At 34.5% G+C, this 16,966-nt stretch overlaps 1 protein-coding gene across 15 annotated transcripts in view; it reads left to right on the plus strand.

Moving 5' to 3' along the window:
- The first annotated feature begins 359 nt into the window (after positions 1-359).
- raptor (regulatory associated protein of MTOR complex 1) overlaps positions 360-16,966 on the plus strand; it is a 30,040-nt gene continuing 13,433 nt past the window's right edge. For all 15 annotated transcript variants that reach the window (XM_080158652.1, XM_080158654.1, XM_080158655.1 and 12 more), the window contains exons 1-17: positions 360-633; positions 1,235-1,295; positions 1,591-1,759; positions 1,886-2,236; positions 2,354-2,440; positions 2,831-3,003; positions 3,484-3,597; positions 3,737-3,779; positions 4,368-4,543; positions 4,921-5,191; positions 5,503-5,642; positions 6,140-6,206; positions 6,568-6,702; positions 7,352-7,621; positions 7,786-9,525; positions 9,678-9,774; positions 10,892-10,990. In XM_080158652.1, coding sequence (XP_080014778.1) covers positions 621-633; positions 1,235-1,295; positions 1,591-1,759; positions 1,886-2,236; positions 2,354-2,440; positions 2,831-3,003; positions 3,484-3,597; positions 3,737-3,779; positions 4,368-4,543; positions 4,921-5,191; positions 5,503-5,642; positions 6,140-6,206; positions 6,568-6,702; positions 7,352-7,621; positions 7,786-9,525; positions 9,678-9,774; positions 10,892-10,990 — 4,006 coding nt within the window. In that variant the 5' untranslated portion in view covers positions 360-620. The remainder of the gene's footprint in view (positions 634-1,234; positions 1,296-1,590; positions 1,760-1,885; positions 2,237-2,353; positions 2,441-2,830; positions 3,004-3,483; positions 3,598-3,736; positions 3,780-4,367; positions 4,544-4,920; positions 5,192-5,502; positions 5,643-6,139; positions 6,207-6,567; positions 6,703-7,351; positions 7,622-7,785; positions 9,526-9,677; positions 9,775-10,891; positions 10,991-16,966) is intronic.

The following is a 16,966-nucleotide window of genomic DNA, read 5'->3' on the forward strand; positions in this document are numbered from 1 at the left end:
TTTTATATAGTTGTTTTTTAATTATGATTTATTTTGCCTCTATGACTATAAGAATTATTTTGCGTTCTAAACTAATTTTGAGTTGATAACCATGATAATTAATGTCTGCTAGACAGGGATAACAACTTATTTTCATTGCAGAAAACTTCTTTTTATACACAAAAGATACCTAAAAGCTAACATTAACGAAATTCAAGGCATTTATATTATTTTAAAATCAATATTTCATATTTATTTAGTAATTGTATATAATCAATTTATTGAAAATAATAGAAATTTTTATAATAAAACTTGGCGACCCTGTCTAAAGTACAAATATACTTGATGCTACGCATATGTAATTGCTCATATATCATTCATTTTTAATAAAATTCACCTCATTTCAAAGTGAAAATGAAGTTTTTGAAATAATTTTCTAAAAGAAAATTTAATAAAGTTACTTTTTGATATCGGAAAGTGTGTAATTACGTGTTGTCAAATTGTTTTTCATCATAAAGTTCAAAAATTTTGGTTTTATGTTGATCTTAAGTTTTGATAATGCAATTATCAATATTTACAGAAGTAGAATGAGTGATTCAAAAATGGTAATATAAATCATTTCTTCTGCGACAATTATCAAAATGTTTTCAAGAGGTAAAGTTTTATTGTTTAGTTTGTAATTAAATGTACTTATATAGATATAGGTGCATAAAAATCACAAATATCTCATAGTCCAAAATTTTTGAGTTGTCTACCCCCCCACCACTGAAATACTCCAAAACAATGGATATAGGAAATAATTGGATATACTACCAGAGGACCCCACTTGTTGGTCAGTCCGTTTAGTCAGTGGCAGGGGAACCAATGGGGTAAAGGGGTGGATGGGTTTATTGTTATTTTAGCAAGCTGCTAGCATCACTATCAAAGTACATGAAAATCTGGTGCAACATACAAGTAATAATATATAAGGTTATTGATTCCTTAAACATTTGTACAGAGATCGTTTACAACTTGTTATAGACTCTCAGATATGACATTTTATTTGAGCGCAGTTGTACCATTTTCGTTAAATAATAAGACTCGCCCTTTTTTATTTAAGGCATTTTTAAGATTAATTATCTCCAAATTAAAATGATCAAGATTTTCATAATAAGAGATTGGACACAATGAAAGGACTCTTTGCTATAAAAAGCATATAGTGCAAATCTATTTTCTTTCTATAAAGTAGCAGCTTTTACCTATGTTTTCACTTTAGAAACTCGGAGATCACGTGAAAGTAGCCCAAACAGTTTAACGTATCATGAAACTCATATCAGGTATTAAAGAAGAAAGAAAATTATTACAAAAAAATATAATCTGGATTTCTAAATACATACCTACCTAGATATCCTGTGTAACTTTAAGTTCCGCTTGTCAGTTTTTATGTCCGCTAAAAATTCTTAAAACTGGTGGATCAATTTCCAGATTTTGAGGGAGATTTAGTATTGATTCAAGGCTAGCTGATATTATGCTCTAAGGGGATAAGCGAAATGACCCAAAGAATATAAACAATAACTGGTTATCATTACATTGAAGGACATAAAACAATTATATGAAATATATTTATCTTAGACGGGGCTGGCTAAGCAGCCTTGGTCCTGTGCGGGCCATAGAGGATAAGTTATCCAGACTTGACTTGGAGGAAGGGGCTGAGGTTGGCCAAGAACTTGATGATGAGGTTGATAACGAGGTCAAATTCTGGGATATTCCAATGGCCTTCAACTCGCCACGGCATCTTGAGGTAAAAACAGTTTTTCTTACTATTTTTATTTTTTATAATAGATTTATAATTTTCATTTACTTTGTACAGAGAAAAAAAAACATTAATAGGTTAATTCAATTTATAATTAAAATCAAATTTTATGAGGATATTGTTGGTGAAGACCTCGAGATGCAAACCTGGCGAATGCGAGAACGCATGAAAACTGTTTCTGTAGCTCTAGTCATTTGCCTAAACGTTGGCGTGGATCCACCTGACGTAACAAAAACCCAGCCTTGCGCCAGGAAAGAATGTTGGCTGGATCCCATGTCATATACTCCACAAAAGGCAGTCGAGGCCATTGGTAACCAGTTGCAGCGCCAGTATGAGCGCTGGCAGCCTCGGGCCAGGTACAGGCTGAGCCTTGACCCAACTTACGATGAAGTTAAACGGTTGACAACGGGTCTCAGACGGTCGGCCAGGGATGAAAGGGTGCTCTTCCATTACAATGGACATGGGGTAAGTATATGTTTTAGATTGTTGAAAATATTTGAAATTATGTGTCTTTAACTACATAATTTTTATTAACGAATATAAAGTATTTTTAAGTTAAATCTAAATTTGATAATTGTTTAGGTTCCCAAACCAACAACGAGAGGAGAAATCTGGGTTTTCAACAGATCATTCACTCAATACATACCACTTTCTATTTATGAGCTTCAGGTAAAGATGATTTACTTTTTACGCCCTTATATATCTTTGAAACTTTCAGTGGCTAGGCGCAAAGTGCCTTTGCTAAATTTTAGAGTTATTTTTATTATTTTTAAGGTTAACAGAGTTAATTAAATTTTTACCACCTTTTTAAAATTCAACCTCTTGATATAAAGTCATATTTATTCTTTTATGTATTTAAAAAATCTTTACAAAAATTATTTTTTATATACCTTCTTGATTTTATAATGACTTTAATCTAAGCTTATTCAATTTAACACTCAACTATGTAACCTTATAGTCATATTCAGACTTTGGCCAAGTTATTCAGACCTCTTACTATGACCCTACTTGGGTTCTTAAGAGTATAAAAACAATAAACTAAACCATAATACATTGTAGACATGGATGCGAACACCGAGCATATATGTGTATGATTGCAACAACGCTGGCATCATTGTGGAGAGCTTCAAAACTTTTGCAGACCAACACGAAAGAGAATATGCAGAACAACTAAGAAATATTAAAGCAAATGGGGGTAACCCCGCTGATATACCTAATCCAACTGCGCTTAAGTAAGTTTACATTTGAGATAAAACATAAAAAAGTTTATTAATTTATAATTGAATTTATGACCTTTACAATTATTCCCTAATAAAAGCTGCTCTTAGATACAATTCGCTTTTCAAGGTAAATCAATAGGTACACATTTGTATGGTACGAGAATATTCCGATTTTGTAGAAAGTTTTTTTTGTCTAAAGCGTAAGTTTTAGCGTAAGTTTTCAATAACAACTGAACTGATTGAGTTCTCCTTTTTATGTAAACTTCACATAGGTTCCTGGATGGTCTTAGACTATATTATTTGATATTTATAGATTTAAGCCTTGAGATGGTTTTAGACTATTTTCTGTACCTTCTTTCCCATTTGAATACATAATCCCTAGATACTATGCTAATGGAGCAGCTGCTAGTAGTTATTTTTTAACCAAGTCTAGTTAACTAACATATTTTAAAACTTAAAACTTCCTCCAATGTTATATTACATCCATTTCAGGAATTGCATTCAGTTGGCTGCCTGTGGTCCCACAGAATTATTACCTATGTCTCCAGAACTTCCAGCTGATCTCTTCACAACCTGCCTTACTACACCTATTAGAATTGCACTCAGGCAAACCTTGCAACAATTTTAATATCTCAAGAATTTTTAATTTTTTTATTGGTAATCTCATCCAGAGAATAAAGCTGACAGTAGAAGAATTGAATTAATGTTAAAACTTTATTTAAAAATTACAAGGTTTGAATTATAGATGGTTTGTTATGAGCAATACTAAAAGTCACCTTGGAGCCCAAGTAAGATTTTTTTTAAACACTTACTAAGGTTTCCTACTATTTAAAGACTAAAAGACTAAGTTTGATTTTGTTTGTAGCGAAGGATCTCTCTTAATTGCAGAACCGATATGGTTCTCCTTTACTATGAAAATTCTTTTACGTTCCAGAGGTGGTTTAAGATATTTTTGCCATTTAGTATCCCTTCGAATATAGAGCCCATGGATGTAAGGGGCGAATCTACTACCTAGTAATTACAAAATGCAATATTCGTTGATTAGTTGACAATTGGGGGTATAATAGATATTATATCGAAAAAGGTGTTTTCTTTGAAAATGCTTTACCAAGCGCATGAAACTAATAAAGTATTGAATTACAATTTTAACAGGGGTGTTATTAAGCTCAATATTCCCCAGCAGCAAAAATATTTTTTCAGTCCACCTCCAGTTTTTTCCCAATATGGGAAAAAATTGGAAAAACTATTTTCAATACTCTTCATTTTTTCAACCTTTCACACTTTTTATCCCCCCCCACCCCACCACTTTCCTTTAGCCGTGGATATCGTGCAGAATTAAAAAAAAACCTGTTTTACCATTTACTTTCTGTAACCAGGTAAGCCTGGATGACCTGGAAAAGATACCTGGTCAGTTTGGAGACAGGCGGACCATGCTTGGCGAGCTAAACTGGATATTTACTGCAATAACGGACACCATTGCCTGGAACACACTCCCCAGAGAAACTTTCCAGAAACTGTTCAGACAAGATCTTCTGGTTGCCAGTCTTTTCAGGTAGAATAGTTAATAAGTTATTTATCGTATCGTATCATAGACAGCTTTCTGCGGATATTAAAATGAAAAATCATAAGATTAAAACCATTTTTTTTAGTCCCTAGAATATTATTGGAAAATTGTCTGTAATAAGATGCTATACATTATTTTTCAGTATGGCTGATAACTGGTTCTAATCCAGCGGATATTAATCGGTTTCGAAGCCATACTGCAAAATGTGTTTTTTAACTAAAAGGTGCATTTTAAAAGTTGTTTTAAGTCAGGCTTCCAAGAGGGTATTTTGTTAGAGCATAAAAATACCCATGTGATGCCAAATTTTGAATTACGGCTATTTGATTTTAAAATCTCGATTTTTTTGATAATTTGTGTTATTTCAGAAACTTCTTGTTAGCCGAACGAATCCTACGTTCTTGTGATTGCACCCCCGTATCTCAGCCACCCCTGCCCAACACTCACCAGCACCCCATGTGGGACGCATGGGATATGGCGGTGGACATGTGTCTTTCCCAGCTCAAAGGCATCATGGAGGGCACTAAGGTGTACGCACCGAGCACCTTTTTTGAAGAGCAGCTGACCGCCTTCGAGGTCTGGCTGTCTCAGGGGTCAGAGGAGCGGTCACCTCCTGAACAATTGCCTATCGTACTTCAGGTAAATTATGCCAGGTATCTTAAGGGATAAGACAATGGCCGATAAATTTATGTACATTGGCAATGATGAGACACAAAATTACCCCTTCTGTGATTAAAATTAGTTGTTGAAACATTTGAACACTAAACTTAATGAATCAACCAATCAAAATTCACAAAAGTCCGCAAAGTTGTTTAGCCAACGAATAAGAAACCAATATTATAAAACTTTGGGGACTAGTGTATTAAACAGCCCATTGCCCCTTTCCCTCTGAATTTATGCAATTAGATAACAATTTAGAAACCATTTAATTTCCAACATCTTTTGTTTAGGTACTTCTATCCCAAGCTCACAGATTACGGGCCCTGGATTTACTTGGCAGATTTCTTGACCTTGGGCCCTGGGCCGTCAATCTAGTCTTATCAGTTGGAATCTATCCTTATGTTCTCAAATTATTACAGGCCAATGCGAGGTGGGTAGACTTATCTTTTTCTCACATTTGATTTATTACATTTAAAGCAATGCCTTGCTATAATTATGGAATTATCTGATTGTAAATAACTACACAAATGTTTAATTTATTTATACAAAAGGGATTTGATTTTGTATTACAATGAATAATACCTAAACAATTAGACATCCCTAAATTAGTCGACATACTGTTTTTGTGAACATAAGCCAGCTTTATAAATTGTATATATCACAAATTTATATTTTTAAACTACATGGTAGAAAATTGAAATTCTTTCTAATATATGCCCTATGAATATAGTTTAAACTATTGACAGGAAAAAATATCCAGTTCACTAAATTAAAGTTTGAATGCATTTCGTGCAACTACCCCTACCACAGCTGTGTTACAAAGTTACTCTGTTACAAAGTTACAAAGAACAATAGGCAACAATTTTTTAACAAATGTGGCTTTTGTTTTTAAAATATTATATACCAATTAATTTTGTTTTCTTTTAGAGAGTTACGGCCCTTATTAGTCTTTTTGTGGGCTAAAATTTTGGCTGTTGATGGTTCTTGTCAACAGGTAAATAAACTTTGTGCTTGGCTTCGAAACCGATTAATATCCGCTGGATTAGAACCGGTACTTAGCAACACTGAAAAATCATGTATAGCATCGTATTACCGACAATTTTTCATGGATATATAGATAAAAATCTGAAATATAAAGATGAATATCGTTTTGTTAGACCGATTCTTATAATTTTTCATTTTAATATCCGCGGAAAGCTGTCTACAGTAATATGCGATAAATAACTATTGTCAGTTTTAATATTTCTATTTTGTGTATTAACCATGGAGTAAAGAATAATGAACACATCTTATTTGTTCATAAAAATATTTTAAATTTCCAGGTCCAATGGTAGGTAATCTAATATTTTATATAGGACCTTGTGAAGGATCAATCTCACAGATACTTCTTGGCAGTCCTGCAGGATGCCGCCATGCTACCGGATCATAAAACCTGGAGCGTATTTGTTCTTTCCAGCATTGTACATGGCTATAAACCTGGACAGGATGAGGTAAATAATAAGCTTGGCAACATTACATTTTTTTGTCAATCTTTATACTAAAGTAACAGGATGTTTGTTTGTCTGTGTGTCTGTACAGAAGGTTCTCGCTAACCGCTGAACCGATTGGGTTCTCCTTAACAGGGTAGATTCTCATATGTCCCGGGAAGATTTTTAACTATTTTGGGGGAGGGTACCACCACCCTCCCAAGAGAAACCACAATAAAATCGAAAAAAATTTTAATATTTTCGCCGCATAGTGTCGCTAGCGTAGTCTCGCTAGCGTAGTCGCGCTGCGTAGAAGAAAGAATTTAAGAGCTGATAACATAGACAAATTATTTCTCAAATTAGATATCTAAAATAAAAAAAAAACATTTAAATGCCACTAGAAGCCTCTAGGGGCGTAGCCGCTAGTTTGTTTATAAATTAGCCCTATGGTGTTTTATTTTTATTACCAAAAAAAAAAATCAAATTGAAAGACAAAATTTGACTTTATTTTAGGCTCTTTCAACAACAAAAAATAATAAAAGATTTTTTCAGTAGGTAGAGGCTAAAAAGTTCTTTTTTGTTAAAATAATACTTCCTTAATTGTAGATAGATGGCTAGATTTATTGACTTCTAAATAAATTAATCTACAACTTATTCCCTTATTCCATACCAGGCGCTGGCTGGTAACTTGATAACACTGTGCCTAAACGAGCTTGATGATAACGATCCTGTGTTGCGTCAGTGGCTAGCCATCTGTCTGGGCAGGATCTGGGACAAGCATGAAGACGCACGCTGGCGTGGGGCCAGAGACAACGCACCAGAACAGTTGTTTAACCTCCTGTCGGATCCCGTGCCTGAAGTGCGATCCGCCGCCGTCTATGCACTTGGAACATTTTTAAACTCGTGCGGGAAACGGACAGACCATGCGAATTCTTTAGATCAGGTAAAATAAGAGTTGGTTTAATATATCCCAAGATTGTTTTTACATAGGTAAATATTTTATATTTTGTCTTTAAAATTTTTAAAAATTTAATCCTTGTATGTATATTTTAATGAACTATAAGATCCAACTTGGTTAATATTTTTCATTGGGTGTTTTATTTTTAGACGGTTGGGTTAAAACTCTTGCAAATGACCCTGGAAGACGGATCTCCCCTTGTGAGACGCGAGCTTATTGTTGCGCTACAGTGGATAGTATCCACATTCCTTCCAACATTTATCAACCTTTGCAAAGCACTCATGGAAGAAGACGAAGAGAAAATGCGCCAGAACCAGACTGTTGCTGGCGGTGCCAGCGGCCGTCCCGTGTCTCCTAAACCCAGTCACATGATGCGTGCAATCAGTGAGGATAAGATGAGACGAAAGTCAGAAATGCCTTACCATCATCAGCGCAAAGGTTCGCGGGGTCTACAGGATGGTGTGACTGGTGGGGGCAGCAACAGTACTAGTATGATAGCCAACAGCACAAGCTATTCAGAAATTCCAGTTGCTGTGTCGGACAATAGCATGGGTGGTAGCGGCACTATGACTAGGAAATCCAGGAAGTGCATCACTCCAAGCCTAACCTCCAGCTACAGTGCACTGGCCTCGCTGGCCAACTTCTCAAGCACAAGTAAATTTAAACCATTTTTCTTAAAGGTCTGGGGTGGCCTTCTCTTACTTGAAAAGGATCCAGATCCTTCAGTCGCACTACTTGCAAGGGCATTACTAGACGTTGTTTGGCGTAAAATGGTCGAAAAGGACCGAGCAGCAGATATCCATCGAACTGGCAGTCATGCTGATTTGCGAAGCCGATCGGCGCCAAACAGTCCGGTCCGTCCCACTTTCTTGATAGGTGAATCACCTCCTACTAACATGAACACAACACTGCCTGTCCACCTAGAGGCATCAGAGAACAGTCGAAATAATGGTTTATGGATGCAGAGATCTCTTATACCAGACATTAACGAGGAGGGAATGCTGATTGAAGAGGGAGAAAGCAATGCCATATCTACACAATTTATCGAGTGGTCGTCTAGATACTTTTCCACTCAACTTATGACCCTGAATGAGCAAAGTGATTTGGAGTCGGAGAGTTATTGGAAGCGAGAGTGGCTGTACTCAAGAAATAACAATCTTCTACGGTCATCTGAGGAACACAGACGTGCCCTACTTGATGGCAGTGCAAAGTTTGACGAGCACATAGGGGTGGCCAAGAGTACTCAAATACCTTCTGTTATTGCCATGCATCCTTTTGATCACGAAGTCATTGTGGCAGGCCGTGATACAATCTCAGTGCACGATTTTACACAGCCTTTCAACCGACCAGTTTCTTTCCACAACAGAAACCCGAAAATTTCCCAGATAACTGCGTTAGAATTTATCAACGGCCATGAAGATGGTCTGCTGGTGAGTGGCTCTGATGATGGTGTGGTTAGGGTTTACAAAAGCTGGCAGCGTGACCAACAGCTTGTGACTGCTTGGAACCTTCTACCTGAACTTGTGCCGCAAGCAGTTGCCGGCAACAGATTTAGTTGTGGTCTCTGCCTAGCCTGGCATCAAACAGAACAGCTGCTGGCCGGCGCTGGTGATACTAAGTACGTCCGACTGTGGGACTGTGCCACAGAGGTGAAACTTGTTGATCTGCCCTCTTCCACGGACAGCATTGTCACCAGCCTGACTGTAAATGACGAGTCAGGCTTGCTGGCGGCGTCATACTATGATGGATCCATACGTCTGTTTGACCCGCGTAGCCCCGCAGCGCGCTCTCGAGTGATGATGTACAGAGAACATGGGAAGCCTATAGTGGCATGTAGGAGTCAAAGCAATGGAAGACTAGTTTCTGGCTGCACAGATGGAAAAGTAAAGGTAATGTTGCATTTTATATCAGATTTTTTTGCAAAAGAGGCGAACACAGTTTTATAACGGTAGCGCAGTTGCTCTTTGATTAACAAGGTCTTTCAAGAGAAAGGCATAGCATTACAAACCCCTTTCATCCTTATAAATTTGAATAATTGCAGGTATGGGATGTTCGCCGACAATCCAGCATTTCAACATTTGAAACTGGGCAGAATCTTATTATTCTTGATATACACCAGAGTGCCCCCTTGTTTGCAGGTGAATATAAAATCTTTCGTCTAAGGGATTCGAACTCGGGGTTGAAGGGGGGGGGGGGGATGGTATGAACAACTGCTATAATCATCATGAGACAAATACAATTTTATTGTAACGCAAAAAGTCAATAGGTTTTAGTAGTTGCCAAGATCTTGTGTTTTTTTTTAATTACAAACAATCAAACTGAATTCTTAATACTGTACATCATAACAACTGGGAATACCAGAAAATGACAAAAAAAATAGATTTATCTTTCCCCAAATCTTCAAAACGAAAATGTAAGGTTAAGAATGATTTACTTGTCAATTTAAGAAAGAGGGGGGAAGGTTTCTGGTGAATTCCGTAAAGGTGTGTGTTCTAAGAACGATAATATGCTCTAAATATGTGTATTCCTTATTGAATAGAACAATAGAGCAAAATTTTTTTTTTAAAGTTAATCATACCTAGAAATGTTAAAAAAACACGAAATTTTAATCAAATGCTTTGATTTACTCAAGGTGACAAAAATTAGTTTTATGTTTGTAAAATTTCATGTTTGTTTGCTTTGAAGTAGAAGGTTTCAATGTGCATTGTTTCATTTCAATTTCAATACAACCCACAACTACATTTCATTTTGGGACTTTCCTTCTAGAGGCTAGTGGAGCTAAAGATCCCCCCCCCCCAAAATAAAAATATTAGTTCTCATCTTATTTTCAAAGATATCAACCTGATTTTTTAAAGAAAACTTTTTTAATATAACTGAACTAAGTAACCATTACACATACTATTTTGGGACTTTCCTTCTAGGGACTTGTGGAGCAAAAGACTCCCCAAAACACTAAAAATATGAGTTCTGAGCCTTTTATTTAAAGATATCAACCTGATTTTTTTGTAAGAAAAGTTTTTCAACAAAACCAAACTCATTTCATTTTGGGACTTTCCTTCTAAAATATTAGTTTTGAGGTGGATTCTTAAAAAAAATTGCCCCACTAATCGCTTAGTGGGTGGGGCAAAATTGTTTTCGTGAAAAATCCACCAAAATCACTTTAAAAATCTACAAATATTAAACAAAATTATAGAAGGGTTAATAACATGATTTTATTTAATTTTAATTTAATTCTGATATTTTATTTATATTTAGGTTGGACTATGTCTAGTCAGCTGAATGTTTATAATCTGAATTCTGGAGAACTTCACCACCAATTCAGATATCATGAGGGCATCCTCGGACATAGATTAGGTAAAACTATTTTACATTATGGCTAAAAGTTCCTAACCGTACTGCAGGGGTGTATATTCTGCAAGCATTGTTGACCTTGTTAAGGGAGGGGTGGGGGGGTTAATAAAATATGTTGTTGGGTGTGGAAAAAGTGTAAAAATTTAGAGAACTGATTTTTTCCCCATTTTTCTCCCTTCTTTGGTGAAAAAAAAACTAAAAGAATATGTGGGAGGGGGAATAATATGAATAAAATTAAGAGTTCTGAAATAGTTATTTCTTTCATCGTATTATAAACCGCTTTCCGCGGATATACAATGTACAATTATTAGATTAAAACCCGTTTTTCCAGCCCCGCGGTGCCGAAGCGGTTTATAATACGATGCTAGACACAGTTTTTTCGTATTGATGAGATCCGGTTCCTGTCCACTGGATTCGAATGAATACGAGAAATGTTTTTCCATTTTTTCCCATCATGGCTAGTATAACTAGGAGCGGAAAAAAGATGAAAAAATTGCAGCAGGGGAAAAAATTAATTTTGTGCAGAATATACAACCCTGTCGTACTGGAAAATATTTATAATGTGGTTTAATAGAATAAAGATAAAATAAAAATGATAACATTTTTTACAATTTTTTAGTGAAGGCATTCAGATTTTAAAAATTTTCTTTACTATCCGAGGAAAGCTGCCAATAATGCGATGCGATAAAGTATTGTTAAGCTTATGTCAAAAGTCTGACATTTGCTTCCAATTGTGAAATAAAACCCGTAAAGTTGGGTGTAACATTTTAAATTCTTTTATTAGGTTAAATTGTTCTTAATTATGACCAAATGTATACTAAGTGTGGTCATAATAGAGAACATTTTGACTTTAAAAAGCGCATTTGACTAAACGGTTACACACAACTTGACGAAAAATACATAAAAAAAATGACCCGCTTTATTTTTTAAGGCATATTATGTACATAAAATTAAAGCTACCCGGGAAAGTTAATGAAGTTTTATTTGACAATTGGGAGCAATAGTCATAATTTTGACATAAGCTTAACAAGGTTGTCATATTGGGCATTTTTTTCGATAACGGGCCGCCCGATTGCTTAAAAGGGTTTTGGGCACCCTTTTTGGGCAAATGTCTTAAAAAGAACATAAAATAGCTTAAAACCATACCGAGACTTATTATTAGATTAAAATAGCCTAAAACCATCTCAGGACCTATAAAAGCTCCACTGGAAAAGAGAACCATATCGGTTCAGCGGTTAGCGAAATCCTTTTCTAGATACAAAAAAAAGCTTACTAATTTATATAATAGTTAATATCACCCAAAAAAAACAGGCCCGCCCCCTCCCCTCTTTTTTACCCTCTCACCTTTTTTTCATCCCCCAATACGGGGGGTGCCCAAATCTGCCCAAAAGGACTAATAAAGGGCGGCCCAAAACGGCCCGCCCGATTTGACAACCCTGAATATCACCAAAAAAATCAGGAATAAGGTATAACCAACAAGAGAATTAATTATTTAAGCCTATTTCACCATAGTTGCTAAAAATCTGTTTTTTTGAAGATACAACTTTTAGCATAAAGACACTCGAATCATGGTGAAATAGCTGGCACCCTAACTTACTAAAAGCCTAGTGGTGAAATTCATGTTGTAACAATATGATGTTAAAAACAAATGTGTTTTAGTCTGAAGCTTCGTCGCACTCAGTGTATTTACATAAAAAAATAAGCAATTTTGTTGTTATTTACTTTTTATTTTTATCTGTGATTAAATCACATCCCTTTAAATTAGGAAAAACCAATATATCAAGATAAAACTAAGTTTTAACAAACATTTTGACACCACCTAGCGGAGAAATAATAAACTACATATTTAAGAAAATCGGATCATGGAAAGAAAATGAAGTTGTGGGTTTCGTTGTGTTATCACAGTAGCTTTTCGCCTATTTCTAGCCTCTGCGGGAGACTCTAGCTTTTAGGGGCATATTTTCTAACACTGCGGGACAATCATTAATATTTACTTAACCTAACCTCTCAAAAGATACTGTAAAAATACAATGAAACCCGCAACTTCGTTTTCTTTCCATGACCCAGAAAATCAAACTTGTAAACAAACATTTCAGTATGGCTTTGTAGCTAATTAATATCTGCTGGATTAAAACAGGTTTAATTAAATATTACAGACAGCTTTAATGAATAATGAAACAAAAAACATAAAACCAATACCAGTTTAGTTAGCCCAGTTCTTCGCCCCTAATTGTAATTTTTCATATAATTTTTCTCTTTATTAGCATTGGAAAGCAGTCTAAAATACGCTGCGATTGTTAATGGTAATTAAATATGTATTGAAGATTTTAAATAATTAAATAGTGTATATAGTGTTCTATTAAGCAATGCATTTTTTAGATTTGGACAGTCTAAGTAAGATTTGTAGATTAGCTTGATTAATAAAGTAAACGGAAATAAGTTTTTCATATTTATTCAACAATAAATCAAAATCTTAAACATACATAACAAATAAAAAAACGGTTATTCTTTTTACATTTGAATTATATTTTAAATAAGGATGACAACATCAAAAAAAATAAGCTCTGAAACAGTAGGACAAACTAACATTAGCACTTATACATAGTAAAGTAAATTTGTTGCTAAACTGCTTAAATAGTGAAAATTGTTCAAGGACATACTTACATTTTTAAGACTTGATTATAGGGATGATTTGCTTTTAACACTTGTTGTAATGGGAATCAGTATTTCAAAAATCAGATGAATAGAATAATTATATCACATAAAAAATCTTTATTAAATATGTTTTAAATGAAATGTACGTACGGACATTCTAGTTATAGAGTTGCTACATTTTTTAAATAGTACCCAACTACTATTGGTATCACCATGCTAAGTTTGAAATTGAAAGGACAATTCTAACATGCATAAATCAATGATAAGCTATCAGTTACGGACGGACAGACTGAACCTAATTATACAAAAACTTTACTTTTAAAAATCACATAACAAATTATCATAATAACAGCTGTCTGTGTAGTTATTTTAAATTTTTTTCAAAACTAGCGGCTACGGCCCTAGAGGACTCTAGGGGCACTTTTAAGAGAGTCGAATTGGATAACCAAATTTATTATTTTAGATTTTAGAAAAAGAAATTTTTATTTTGGTTAAAAAAGAATTTTTAAATTTTTATAATTTTTTTCAGTGGGGGGGGGGGGGGAATTTTTTTCTAGGGGCGATTTCTCTTGGGAGGGTGGTGACACCCTCCCCCAAAATAGTTATAAACCTTCCCGGGACCTATGAGAAGCTACCCTGTTAAGGAGAGCCCAATCGGTTCAGCAGTTAGCGAGATCCTTCGGTACACACAAACAGACAGACAAACGGACATCCTGTTACTTTATTATACGGAAATCCAAAACTTAGAATCTATACATAACTTAGAATCTATACAATAATTTTAGCTCCTCGATAAAAATCCAAAAAGTAATTTATTTTTTTAAAGTTATGAAAAATAGTTGCATAAAAAATGAATTAACAATAAGTACCAAAATTCCCATTAAAATTCATTAATGGAACTACTCCTTTTACTATCATTTTAAATATTAACTATTTTTTTTCAAAATCTTATAATCAAAATGAGGAATAGGATATTTCTTTAAAACAGAAGTGAAAACTGGTAAAAAAGGCTTATTTCTTTTGAGATAGGTGCCATAGTGTTCTCCAAAGGTTTTATTTGCTTCTTTTCTGTTGAGTGCACACCAGTTTACCAAGAGTTAATTGTCTAAAAATAAAGAGAATTTTTATCAAAATTAAGACGTATTTCAAATAATCATTCACTTATGTGTCATGTTCGTTCATTTCCCCTAATAGAGAATTTAGAATAATTATTTTTAAAGCGAAGCTTTTCTCTAATTAGGGTCGGTCCGACCGTCAGTCCGCCCGTTCGTCCGTAAGGGTTAGCTCTTTTCAGTAATTTAGGCATGTTAGAATTGTCCTATCAATTTCAGACTTTGCATGGTGATTCCTGTAGTAGTTAGGTAGAATTAAGAAAGTGAAGAAACTCTATAATCGTTACCAGAATGTCCGTACGTCCATTATAAACATGTTGACTTAAAACTTTTTAAACACATTTAAGTACACTGTTATAAGCTTAGCATCTCCAATGAAGTCTTAAAAATGTAGGTTTGTCCTTAAACATTATCCTGTTTTAGCCAGGGAGTAAGGGAGGGGACAAAGGATCGAATATTCAATTTTTAAGGAGTCTCAGACTTTGGGGACTGGCTTAAAGGGAATGTGCACGAATACAGCAGATTCTTACTGATTTTGGGGACTTGCGCATCAATGCCCCGCTAACTAGCTGAGCTAGTTTTGAATATGCAGACAGAAAAGTTTGTTATTTATCGCTGGTTTTAACAAATATTTTTTCCCAAGAAAATGTCTTTTCATGTATAGAAACTCTACTGTGATATTTATATATTAAATAATCTAAGAACCGCTTGAATTTCGGGGTCAGTTATAAATATATCAGAAGGGTTGAGGTAGTTCTAAACAAGATTTTTCTAGTGATTAATTACAGAATGTTTACTACATTGTGATGTGTTGATAATTTAATTTTCAAGTAAATGATTTTTTTCTTAGAACTAATTTTGTTCTAAATTAGGTTACCATGATCCCTTTACAATTTTGGTAAAATTTTCTTGAAAAATCTGGTTTTCATTGCTTTTCAGTGAACCCTCTTAAATTGAATTAATTGCCCATTGTCCCCTCCCTTACTCCCTGTGTTTTAGCACAGTTTTTCAACAAATTTACATAAAATTTTGTTTCGAATACATTTTAATTCTGACACTCTACAAATGTTAATGTTTTTATCTACTGTTTCAGAGCTTCGCTTTTATTGATGTTGTCCTCTTTGTTTTAATGAAATTATACATTTTATTTGTATTTTTTAAAGGTGATGGTTTCTAAAAATAAGATCGGTCCGTCTGTATGTCTGTCCGTATCATAGTGAATACTAACCTGAAATGAACTTTTCCTCCACTCTTTTAAATGTTCAGTAAGATAAACCAGTGCAGTGTCTTCTAAAATTAGGTTCAAGATGAAAGCAGTAAAATAATACATTTTTTCCTGGCTTACTATACATGATTTCATCTCTGAAAAACATATAATTAGAGCAAAATAAAGGGGGGGGGAAGTTTGTACACTTATAGGAAATGAAATTCAGTACCAAAGTTTGGGAGGGTACTGTGGGCTTGTTTTTAAAGTTATCAACCTAATTCTTTTTGTAGGCTCTCTTATATGACTGGATATACACGTATTTCTTTGAAAATTGAATTTCGGCACTTTCCTTCTAGGGGCTTGTGGAGCAATAGACCCCCCAAAAGACTAAAAATATGAGTTCTGAACTTATTTTTAAAGATATCAACCTGATTTTTTTTTATAATACTTTTTTAACATAACCGAATCAACGAACCATTACAGATTTCATTTTGGGACTTTCCTTCTAGGGCCTAGTGGAGCAATAGACCCCCCAAAACACTAAAAATATGAGTTCTGACCTTATTTTTAAAGATATCAACCTGATTTTTTTTAAAAATACTTTTTTAACATAACCGAATCAACGAACCATTACAGATTTCATTTTGGGACTTTCCTTCTAGGGCCTTGTGGAGCAAAAGACCCCAAAAAACACTAGAAATATGAGTTCTGACCTTATTTTTAAAGATATCTACCTGATTTTTTAAAAATAATACTTTTTCAACATAACCGATTGAAGAAACCATTACGGATTTCATTTTGGGACTTTCCTTCTAGGGGCTTGTGGAGCAATAGACCCCCCAAAACACTAAAAATATGAGTTCTGACCTTATTTTTTAAGATATCAACCTGTTTTTTTTAATAATATTTTTTTAACATAACCGAATCAACGAACCATTACAGATTTCATTTTGGGACTTTCCTTCTAGGGGCTTGTGGAGCAATAGACCCCCCAAAACACTAAAA

The sequence above is a fragment of the Acartia tonsa genome, chromosome 4, assembly GCF_053477335.1.
Source record: "Acartia tonsa isolate MP-2025a chromosome 4, ASM5347733v1, whole genome shotgun sequence".
Taxonomy (NCBI): domain Eukaryota; kingdom Metazoa; phylum Arthropoda; class Copepoda; order Calanoida; family Acartiidae; genus Acartia; species Acartia tonsa.